This window comes from Perna viridis, chromosome 9 (assembly GCF_037379345.1).
Source record: "Perna viridis isolate PV_CMFRI_1.1 ecotype Kerala chromosome 9, ASM3737934v1, whole genome shotgun sequence".
NCBI classification, from domain to species: Eukaryota; Metazoa; Mollusca; class Bivalvia; order Mytilida; family Mytilidae; genus Perna; species Perna viridis.
Window position 1 is genome coordinate 13,045,669 of NC_142453.1, and position 12,875 is coordinate 13,058,543.

The following is a 12,875-nucleotide window of genomic DNA, read 5'->3' on the forward strand; positions in this document are numbered from 1 at the left end:
TTTCCTTTTAGTATAATTTATTTTTTGCAATATTTATCTTTGCATATTCTTCAGATTTTTTCTTCCTCCATTCACATATTTCTTCAAAGTCACATTTTTGACACTTCCAAGCTTCTTCAATGTCAACACCAACTGGTGACCTTTCACCTTTCCAGAATTTTAGAAAGTGAAAAAATAACATTTTGAATTCATTTTCGTCATATTGATGAGTGACATGACTTAAAGTTTCTGATGTGTCCTGAGACACATATTCTACATAAAGTTGGTTGATACAGGTTAATGATTGTGCCCTTTCAAACACATGGTCTAAAAGGGAACTCAAGTTCATTTTAGTTGGCAAATGTTTTTCCTGTACGTGCTTTTGAACCTGCTCACCAAATGTCTTGCTAAGGTCAAGTTTCAAGTGCTTAGCCACTGTTTCCTTTGACAGAAGTCCTTTAACTAAATTATCAAACATTTTTTTGTATAGCACAACCTGAATTTTATGTTGTCTAGTCACAACGTTAGAAAGTGCTTTTCTAGATGTTCTAGTTTTTAACTCTAGCAAATCTATTGTGTAATTTTCTGCATCAAAATTAAGTTCGTCAATCAGTCCTACAACGAAAGTGTCCTCCTTGTCAAATGGAACACCAAATATAGGGACTTCTCTTGCTAACTTCAATCCCTCATTAAAAGCATTAATTGCTGCCAACAGGTTGAGAGTTTTAATTGCCCAAATATCCTCATTGGATGTAACAGAGACTGGTATGACTTCATGTGCAGCTAATTCTGCAAATAAAGAATAAGGTTAACTAGATGAAGCTAGTTTGAGCACCACAAAACTCTAAAAAAAATGCTGGCCTGAGCACCACAAAACTCTACAAATACTTAATTCTGAGAACAATTTTAACTTCCATGGTAACTTCAATTAAAGTCTTTGAAACTGAGGACGTCACAAACAATTAAGACTTTTTCAGACTTTCAGAATTAAGTAATTTTTCAAGTATTGTGGAGTTGGGGTCTGATCTAACGATGCCTATAGATACTGTTGCATGTAACATTATTACTTATGGAAACGTAATAGAGACATGCAGCAAAAAAACTTGCTGAGATACAACCTTCCTTAAGCGAATTTTGTGAAAATGTTTGGTTTTACAAGATGGCTATATTTGGGAAATATGGTGTATGCAACAACATTTTAATTATAATCCAACATATGCAAAAGATCAATGTCCTGTCGTCTGCACTTTCGGTAAATAGTTGTTCACAATCATTAACGTCCTCCATTCACAAATGCAATAAAAAAGCAATACTTGACATATATTATCAATCAATTCACGATCATTTTTTTCACTATTGTGGCGGGGCTGGTAATAATACAATAAACACACACACACACACACACACACACACACACACACACACACAAACAAGTACTACCTTGAAAGATATCTAAAAGATAGCCGACGCAGTAAAATTTTGTTCTTGTTTACTTCTAAATTTCTACATTTCTTTCAAGAAAATAACACGTCACGCAATTTTTAAGGTTCCGATAAAGTTTTTGTCGAACGCAATTCCAAATTTTCGATACAAATTTTTCGAACGCCACTAAGTTATCAGTATTTGGCCAATCGGGAAAAAGAACTGCGATCATGTGACTTGCGTTTCCATAGAAGAGCGTCCCTAAGGTCAAAGAGTAAAAGCGAAGCTATACCGACTGCGTCGAAATTTAGTGCTGCGGACAGGTATTAAAAAGTGCTTTAGTTTTCGAGTTTAATAGGCCTAGAGGGTATACGGCTATTACATATGTCATGATGGAAAGAAAAACCAATGTAGTTTTTGAACATTGTACTTATCAAAATGAAAAACGGTAAAGTTTTCTGCGATATTGCATTAATTAGAGAAGGGGTCAAAGATCAATCGACCCCAATACATTTTGATAAGCGATTAAAGTGAAATAATTAATTGTAGGTAGCGGAAAACAAGTAACTTATAAAGATCACACAATTAAAAAGTTGACTATTCAATCGGAGAACAAAATTGTCTCTAAAATGGTTGTATTTTAGTGCATTTTCAATGATTAAGAGATAATAAGACACCGAAGAATTGTACTATGTATATCTAAATATTCTGTATTGAATAACAAATAAAATAAACACAATTTTAAACATGAACTTTCCAAATGAGTTGCAAATTTTCACATATTTTAACTACCAATAATACTAAAATTGTAAAATACGAAATCAATTTCCGGACAACCTTGTTATGTTTCCGAACAGATGGTACAACAGAAAGGCATGAACATTATCCGAAGTAACTTATTTTATGATATGATCAATATTTTAAGTGACTTTTAAACAGATGCATAGTAGTTTGACATATTTATTTTCTGTTATTCAATAAATAAGGGATTAACAATGTTCGTTTTGAGGAAATTGGAACGAAGAGCAGAATATCCATAGTCACCGAGACAAAGCACCAAAAATACACAAAAATTCATAAGAATAACACGGTACAAATTTAAAGTATTAATTGGTGACCCAGACTTGATAAAAAAACTGGGATTTGGACCAGGTTCATTGATAGGATATTAAATTTTAACGCTTTTTCTCTGTTTTTCCTTAAGCGCCTGTCGATCTGTTCTTATATAAATTATGTAATTCCGAATTTAAACGATGTTAAACGATACAGGGAAACTAGTTCATTACTTAAAAGTCATCTAGACAGTAGTATGTGACAAGGAAAAGGAACGTTACAAAAATGTTTTGTAATTAAATGGAGTACTTCGAATAAAATCGGCCTTAACTATCATAAAGACTGATCAAAAGTTTCAAAGTTATGAGTGGCTTATTTCCGTTTCCTAGCTTTTACAGCATCTTCGCTAAGCAAGAGTTACTGTCCTGTCCCTCCCATTGCGTGAAGGTAGGACAGGACCGTAACCCTTGGCTAACGAAGAAGCGTTAACAGTAGTGATAAATCCCAGATTCAGTTTAATTTTTGTTAGTATTTATATTATAACAAATCAGAATTCGAGAAGTGAACATACAGTGGCTTTATGTGAAGCAGACTGGCGTGATTGGCTGCACGAAAATTAGAACTATGACACCGTAAATGTTCAAAATATGACAACAGATGTAACGATACTTTCTAATACCAATCAATTCAATACACAAACCACTTACTGCAACTGTTCTGTACATGTATGTTTACGCCGCAGAATAGTAAGTTAATAACATCTTACAGACAGTAAATAGCAAATGGTAGATTGTACCCCCTGTTTATAAACGTCTTAATCAGAGTCCTCTTTTTCTAATATTCTTGATGCGCCCCAGCCTTGGACAATGATGTTTCCTTTGAACTAATAATATTTTATAACAACTATGTTACCATAATGTCTTATTTATAGGGCTACGAAAACTGGAGTCTTTAGGCTAGAAACCACTAATTCCACTTCCCATAGGCTTCTATGCTAATTTCACAATATTCAATGGCTTCTCTGGACTTTACCTTAGCTTTAACCTGCAGAGGACTATATATCAGCACGATCCTACATATGTCAGCTCACAATCCTCAGAATGGCATGTGGGGTTAGCAGACTTGCAGTGCAGTACTGGTCACTGGAAGTGAAGGGTCTATAAATAGCATGGGAAATCCCAGTGTTTTCACAAGATAGGGGTATATTTAGAAATCATTATGGAGATTAGGCTTCACATCACAAGAAGCAAAATGCACCTATAAAATGCACAGAAATGTTTTTCCTTTCAGAAACTGTTTAGTTTTTTTAAATAAGATGAGAACTTTTTTCACAGCACTATGAGGAACAGGGGTAATTTCTGCGTAGGACTATTTTTGCGTACGTTCCAAATGCTCATTGGTTGAATTCGTGGTTTGTAACCAAAATTTATGAGAGGTAAAAAATTCTAAGAAGTTGTATTGCATCTGATCGTCTTTAACAACATTCAAATAGAACACCAAATATAGGGACTCTGAGATTATTCTCTCGGATCCGGTAAAATAGTTTATTTCATGTCATTCAGCTATTTTGCCTGATTTGACAAAATGGCTTTGGCTATTTTTCCGTCAATATTTAACCAAAAAAAAAAAGATTTCATACATGTACATACAAAACTTTATAAACATAAAAGAGATTATAAAACTGGAGATATGATGTAGAATGAAATTTTATAAAAAGTCATAAAATTTTGAACGAAAAGTATAAAAATATAATACATAAATCAAAGTATAATAGGAATTCTAATCATTAGAAATTTACTGATTTTCTGTCATAAAAATGGCTAAATACATTAAAATTTGGAATAAAAATTTCTATAAATTTACAAATAAATTAAAGTAAAATAAAAATTCTATTATTTAAAAATTGACAAGGTGCACAAGAAAAATGCCAATCCACACATGAGCTGCACTTTATGCTCTTTTCTAGATTATCTTCGTCACAAGTTTAATTTACATATTTATATAGGATGGTCTGATTTTTACTTCAAAGTGCTATACCTTTTAAAGTCGTAAAAAGTAATTTTTGATAACATCATACCATGATTAATCAATATTTTAATTAGTTCCGGCAAAATAGCCTCAGACACTATTTTGCAGGATCCGGCAAAATAGTCTCCCTGGCTATTTTACCGGATCGGATTAAATAGCCACTGCCATAAAAGAATCAATTTGATTAGAAATAACTTTGCTTTAAAGATAAAAAAAAACAACAAAACATCATAGATACGTGTATGGACTTCAAAAGTTCGCACAACATCTTCAAATGGTGAAATAACAACGTGCCATGGCGAGATAATAAGTTGCAATTGCAAGTTCGTTACTCTCCATGGCAATGTAGTTACTTGCCATTGCGAGATAATAAGATATTGGTAAAAGATGCTAACTTGCTGTGGTAAAAAAAAAATTTTTTCTGCATGTCCCTGATACGCTTCGTAAGTTCTATATAAGTCCTGGACCGGGTATCATAAAAATCTCAAATTGAGATTTTCCTCAAATACTTCCTCAATTCAATTTTCAACCTATCAAATTCCTTTAAAAGAAAGATTTGAAAGAAAACTAAGTTTATGATAGTTTTATGACACACAGGCCTGAATAATAAATGCAAAATATCCATAACAATCTACAGTAATGTGCTTCGCTGCATGCTGCATTGGAAACAACCACAGAAATTAAACCTTGTACAGTCAGAGCAAGTATGGGCACAACATTCAAACTTGATACAACTCTTAATTTTGATTAAGATACTGGAGAAAATACTTCTTTCTGGCTCTTTATGGTGATCTCCATAAGTACTGACTTTTTTATAAAGATTATACAATGGTGCATTTGTTGAGTTCCATCATATCAGGTCCTTTTTCTATTATCTCCAAACAATGATCCCAGCCTTCTTTTCCAGGTATGGAATATTATAATAAAATTCAGAGATCCATACACTTTTTTCTCAAGTTATGGCCATGACATCAGGATAGTGCTTTTTTTCTGGTGCTAATTTCTTAATGGTTCAAATCAAAGCTAAAATCAACTCCAAGCTTCCTTTTGTGGTATGGTACCTCAGGTATAATTCCAAAGATATTCATACACTTCTATTCAAATCATTGTCCAAACATGAGGAAAATGCTTGGTTCTGGCCCTTACAGTCACTTATTTCACAACCCCAAAATCAAGCCCAGCCTTCCTTCTGGAGTATGACACTTTGTGGTTAAAATTGATAGAGATCCATACACTAATATTATAGTTATTGCCTGGAAACTAAATGACTATGACTCCAATCATGAAAACAACTCTATACCATTATATGATTACATTATTTGTTAGTCCTATGTAAAAATTGTTGAATCAAAGTATGCACATGTAAACCTCATAACAATGCAAGTACCAAATATGAAAGATTCTGACCAGCTGTTTCAAAGGAGGTTACTATAAGGTCTTCTTAGAATGAGAAATGTTGAAAACAAATAATAGTCCATAACTCATATCAATATTATGGAACAAAAATTTGGGTATAGTGTGAGCATTTATATATGGAAACCAAACATTTTTTCCTGAGGACTGGGGCCTGGGATTTGATAATAGATAAGAATTTTTTATTGTGCAAGGGCGAAATTTCTATATATATTTCAGCAGCAATCTAAATCAATATTTTTATTTGAAAATCTCTATTGTAAAGTAATGTGGAGAAACATTTTATTTATTTTTTTAATGGATGAGAAAAAAATTTCTTCAAAATTTATAACATTTATTTTTTTTTTTCCAAAATGACCCCCCCCTTTCACTTATAAAATGGCATGACCAGGAATCCAACAAGTGGTTTCATAAGAGATGTGACTACAAAGTAAGTGTGAGGCAGACAGCTTGATGATGGACAAAGATCATTACTTTGTCCCTACACTGCTTCACAGTGTGGTACAAAAAAGAATCACTACAATAAATCTGGATTTAAAAATGACATAGAAAACCAGGTCTCAAAGGAGGTTCCTATAAGGTCTTCTCAGTATGAGAAATGTTGAAAATAATCTTGAGTTAATGAACTTCATAAATGATGATATTAGTTATTGCAAATAGAAATTTAAATTTTATATGGTAATACATTTCTAGATTCTTAAGAGCATGCCTTTTACATACCTCTAGCTAAGTGCAAGTCTGTGCCTTTGGTCATGGCCTGAACTGCTGGACTATCCTCAACATTACCAGGTACAGTGAATTTATAATACATATGCTGTTCACACCAGCTCTGTTGTGACAAATCAGAGACCCAGAGATATCCAGGTCTGAACTCATGTAATGGTATAACGGAATGACATTCTGCTGATGGATTATCTAACTGTCTCTTGTCTGATGAGATAACTGTAAAACAAATTAAAATATACATGTATGTATGATATACTAAATACTTAAAGCATAAAGAAAAATAAATTGGAATTATTGGTTCTATTAATGAACATTAAGTTACATGCATTGTCCTGCTAAGTGTACCCCTTCCCATACAGTAAGATATCAGACTGCAACTGAAATAACTTACAATGTGTATTTAATTTCTCCACTCTTCACAATGGATTCACTATTTTGTTCCACTGTAACTCTACTGTGTCTCCACCATTTAACTAGAGGCTCTAGAGAGCCAAAATCCACACCCGGAGAACTAGAAATCATGTGGTCGTATCATTAGATCATTTAAAGCCTAAATGGTCTCTGGTAGCCATCTTGTTTAATCAAGCGGAACCAAAATTTTATCAGATGTTAATTAAAGTTGTCCCTTCAATTATTTCTACAAAATTTTGTCACAATTGGCCTAGTAAAAGCAAAGATACAAGTGAAAATGTGTTTCCCCATAGGGTATCAATGGCCTCTCTGTTTTAAAGTGTCTGGATCTGCCCTGTATGAATCATTTTTTGTCATGTAAGAAGTGGATTTAAACAATAAGCAAATTTTGAAACGGTCATTCCATTCTTTTGGGTTGAGACAATGTGACCTCACTCACATCATCTCCACTGTGAAGAGTGGACAAATCAAAATAAGTAGTGTATATAAAGCCACAAACCAAATTTGAAATTAAAATAAATCTATCTTGTGAGAATTTGATGGATGGACAAAGTGACTGAGTGGGGATAAACATAAAATGAAATCAAAGGTAATGAAATGGAAGTAAGAATGATAAACAATTCATGTTGGTACATGTACATTACAGAGATAGCAGTCACACCAATAGTATTGAACCTCCATAACAATTATACATTCATTCCTGTGATGGGTAATAAGTTTTCATTAGAGTCTGATGATGTAGAGTTTGATACTTTTGTAAATTATCAAGTAAATTACAGTTACCCATTGTGTATGTATTAAAAGATTACTAAAGATAGCTGCAGTTTATTATACTAGCCACATAAACAAGAACTAACTTTAAGAAAGTACCAATACTATGTTTGGCCAACTCTATCCTAAATCGATCCAAAAACTGTGCAAAATCATGACTTAATTTATAATGACCAATCAAAGTAATAGACAAAAGAAATCTGTGTTATTTCTAATTTACTTTACTTTAGGTAATGGTTTACTTTTATTCACGGAATATTTCAAATTTTATAAAAGGTTATCTAAAATGACCTTGTTTGCTGCAGTTTACAAATCGATGGTAAAGGAAAACTATTGACCAAACTTTACACTTCATGTACAACATATTTTGGGGTTTGAATGTTAATAAAAGACTACAACTACATTGTTATAAATAAGAAAACTAAACAAAAAGAAGTAATAATGACTTGGGTAAAGTTGATGACAAGTAATATTGACTGGGGTAAAGGTGATGGCTAAATGCCTTTACTTCTGAGGCAAATTCGGGTATTTTTCTATCATTAAGTTCCTCATAAATCATAGTAGTTCTACGTCCTATGTCAGCTATCTCGTGCATTTTATGAAGGAGCAACCAAGGGAACCAAGATTCTAGGGGAAATTAAAAGAATGTAATCCAGGGACAAAGACCAGACATGGAAAATAGACATACACAACAAAAACATAAAATAACCAAAATAATGCAAACAAAGTAACAAAAGTAAATGAGCAACTCGGAGTCCACTGGGTGCACCTGTAGGGTAAGCGTCCTCTGCTTTTCTAGAGAGACCCACTGAGTTGCTCATACAAAGTCAAGTCCCGGATAGACGAAAGAGGAAAGGAAAACTATGACATGTGGAACAAATCAGTTTTCATGGTACAAATGGATACACCGTAACGATTAAAGAATTCATGATGACGACCACGAAACTTCTGTAGTGATGACTTCAACTTGTAGCAACATAACTCTGTTCCAGGAGCCTAATTGTAAGAAGTCTAGCGCGATACAAAATGTTTGTGTAGTTACAGCAAGCTCTGGCATAACGTCGAAGTTGTGATATGAAAGACCCTGATGTAGCAAAAACATTGTCTACTATACATGACAAATATGTTGTCGTCCCAGCAGACAAAGCCCAAAACAACATTGTTTTTGTCTGCAAACCATTTTATATCCAATGTTTTTTATCAGAGGTAGACGTAGAAAATAATAGCAGTGATAAGACCTATACTGCTACCACTTTCTCCAAAGAAGAGATTGTGGAAAACCATAAATCTGTGCTATCCTCTTTTGGTCTCTCTACCAAGGACGATGATTGTGATTTACCGTCTACGTACTGGATTCCTAAACTCCACAAGAATCCATATAAACGTTTCATAGCTGGATCTGCAAAATGTACCGCCAAACCTCTGTCAAAACTTTTAACTTCTATACTCAACTGTCAAAGAGGGTCTGCAGTCCTACCACAACACTTGTTACTCCCGTAGTGGTATTAGTTCAATGTGGATCCTGAAAAATTCTAAAGATCTTTTGGAGACAATCAGTTCAAGACTATTATCTGAATATAATAGCATTAAAACCTATGATTTTTCAACACTGTATACTTCTATTCCCCATACTCAGTTAAAATCCCGACTTAAAAACAATATACATCGTTGTTTTTTTCCAAAAAAGATGGTACACCTAGATACAAATATATAGTTCTTGGTAGAGATTCCTCATACTTTGTAAGAAATAATTCCAAATCATCTTCCAAATATACAGAGGAAGATGTTTACAAAATGCTGAAATTTTTAATCGACAACATATTTGTCCAATGTGGTGGACGTGTTTTTCAACAAACGGTCGGTATTCCAATGGGAACAAATTGTGCTCCTTCACTTGCTGACCTATTCCTTCACTCTTATGAGTCTGACTTTATAGCTGATCTGATCAGAAAGACAGAATATGTTTGGCTAGATCCTTCAATCTCAGTTTCTGCTATATAGATGACGTATTATCTTTAAACAATCCTAATTTCTGGGATTTGATACATCACATCTACCCAAAAGAACTTGAGATAAAGGATACTACAGACACTGTAAAGTCAGCCTCATATCTTGACCTATACTTAGAAATCGATGGTAAAGGAAAACTATTGACCAAACTTTACGACAAACGTGATGACTTTTCATTCAGAATTGTCAACTTTCCATTCATCTGTGGCAACAGCACCTTCAGCACCTGCTTATGGAGTGTTCATATCACAACTCATACGTTATGCCAGAGCTTGCCGAAACTACACAGACTTTTTGTATCGCGCTAGAACTCTAACAAATAGGCTTCTGGAACAGGGTTATGTTGCTACAAGATTGAAGTCATCACTACAGAAGTTTTATGGTCGTCATCATGAACTCGTGGATCCTTATGGTGTATCCATCAGCACCATGAAAACTGATTTATTCAACGGGTCATAGTTTTCCTTTCCTCATTTGTCTACCCCGGACTTGACTTTCTATGAGCAACTCGGCAGGTGTTTCTAGAAAAGCAGAGGATGCTTACCCTACCGGTGCACCTGGTCCATGCTCCCAGTTTTTAGTGGAGTCCGAGTTGCTCATTTGCTTTTGTTACTTTGTATGTATGATTTTAGTTACTTTATGTTCTTTGTTGTGTTACGTCTGTTTTCCATGTCTGGTCTTTGTTCCTGGATTACATTCTTTTGATTACCGCTATAACCTTGGTTCCCTTGATTACTCTTACAACGATTAACCAGGAAGCAGTGTTACAATAACAAATCAGGAGGTGGGTTACTGTGATGAACCAAAAGATGGGTTACAGTGATGAACCAGGAGGTGGGTTAAAATGATAAACCAGGAGGCTGGTTACAATGATAAACCCGGAAGTGGGTTACCGTGATGAACCAGGAGATGGGTTACAATGATAAACCAGGAGGTGGGTTACAATGATGAACCAGTAGGTGGGTTAGTGAAAAACCAGTAGATTGGTAACCATGATAAACCAGGAGATGGGTTGCAATGATTGACAAAGAGATGAGTTACAATGATAAACCAGGAGGTGAGGTACAGTGATAAACCAGGATATCCTTTGGCCATTTAGGGACATGAAATAGTGGTATTTTCTGTTCAATTTGGGAAATCAAGGGTCCTATTGTATCTAGGTACTGCAAGACAAGAACATGGAACAATGTATAATTTCAGTATTTGTTGTGCTTAAATAAAGGGCCAAGTGTTAACTTTGCAAAAGGCCAAGTCTGAACTTTGAAAACAATTATTTATCCATTTCTCCTAAGTACAAGAAAATTAGGGACAAACTCAAAATGTTCTTAAAATTGCTGTCAAGTCAAATGAAGATGAAATGCAGATTAAAAAGTTATCATGATCCATTAAAGTTATTGAAGTGCATTCCTAAAAATTGCAATTGCAAGATTTTTGATAGAAATAACTTTAAGAGAATATTCTTTTCAATACAATGATACAATGGGAACATATTTTTTAAGCACATACATGTAAATACTACTGAGTGTAAAGATACTGCATTAGAAAGTAAGTTTAATGCTGTGAAAGATTAGATGTTGTAATAACTTTAGACAAAATAAAAATCCACTTTCCAGAAGCCTAGTTTAGAAAACAATTAACTACTGTGAGACAGCATAGACCTGTTCTTACTATAAAGGTACTGGTATCATGTTGCATATCCCTTAGTGGGTGTCCGTCAAAACATAGAGGGTATAAAAAAATAGTGATTTTCTTTTTGCTTCTTTACAAACTAATGTTTGTCAAAAGATATGAATTATGACTTATAAAATAGAGCAAACATCACCCTATAAGATGACGTTTTACATTACATCATAAAAATGTTCCACTGACAAGGTTGGTTTGATGAGTGCAAAACGGAAGTAAAAGTAGAGAAAATGGCTATTTATAGTTTAAGACTATTTTTCTGTCCAATCTTCTTGGACTTGCAGGAAATTATTTTTTCACATGTCCTTAGAAATGCTACATAAGTGAAAGTTTTATTGAATCAATTTACAATTTTTTTTAAAATCCTAAAAATATACACTTCACTATAGAAGTCTAAGGGAATATTAAGACAATACTGAGACCTACAAGGATCAGCTAGACATCGAAATAATATTTTATCACATGGCTGGAGACAAGAGACTGAGACAAGACTTGATTTCTAACAAGATTTGTAATTAAAAAAAGACTTTTGACAAACATGTCATTAAATGCTGACTTCAAACAACAATATTTCCTATTTTCATGCTGGTCTACAACATTTTAAAACATATATTTATGACTGCTTCCTTTGGAAGGACACCTTTAAGGTACAAAAGTTCTATGGTACATAAGTCAATGAATGGACATTTGACACATCTCTGGTTAGCATGTACCGCTTAAAAATTAACATTTTCACCTTTTTAAATTTTCTAATAAATGAAATAAACAAATACAATCCATAAATACATTATTTATAATAAATTTGAAACTTAAATTTGATCAAAATTTAAATCGTTATTTTCAAATATAGACAATATTCCAAATTTGGAAAAAAAAACTCATTGATTCATACTTTTCCCACTTCTGTTAAAGATTATTTGAAGTAAAATGGCAGGTCACTCAATGAAAAGCAAGGTAGAATTTTGTGCAGGAAATTTTAAGCAGTTCAAAGATCAATTTCTGAAGCCAAATAATGCTTTGCATTCCACAAACAGAAAATAAGTATTGATCATGATCTTTTTGGAAGGCCAACAATGTTTCTGACAAAAGTTTTGTTATACGAGTATAATTCCAGAACAATACCACATTACCAAATATTGAATAATGTCTATTGGTTGTTATCATGCAGCTCAAATTGGCGATAATGTACACAATGAAAGTATCACATGATTTTGACTATTCTTGTGAGTCTCACAGAAATATAGTCCAGTTAATAATGACATTTGCTAAGGCATTTTTTAAATCTGACATTCATGCCTCAAAGGGAGACAACCAAGCAAAATAAAAGTTAACCACCCAATATGGCACATACATGTATATTATTTGGATTAGCACAGATG

The 12,875-nt window shown here is 33.5% G+C and overlaps 1 protein-coding gene across 2 annotated transcripts in view; it reads right to left on the bottom strand.

Moving 5' to 3' along the window:
- Positions 1-12,875, bottom strand: part of LOC148606841 (exonuclease V-like) — a 17,980-nt gene continuing 5,105 nt past the window's right edge. For both annotated transcript variants that reach the window (XM_088544018.1, XM_088544017.1), the window contains exons 2-3: positions 6,616-6,837; positions 1-768 (exon numbers count right to left, since the gene is read on the bottom strand). In XM_088544018.1, coding sequence (XP_088400144.1) covers positions 8-768; positions 6,616-6,706 — 852 coding nt within the window. In that variant the 5' untranslated portion in view covers positions 6,707-6,837 and the 3' untranslated portion in view covers positions 1-7. The remainder of the gene's footprint in view (positions 769-6,615; positions 6,838-12,875) is intronic.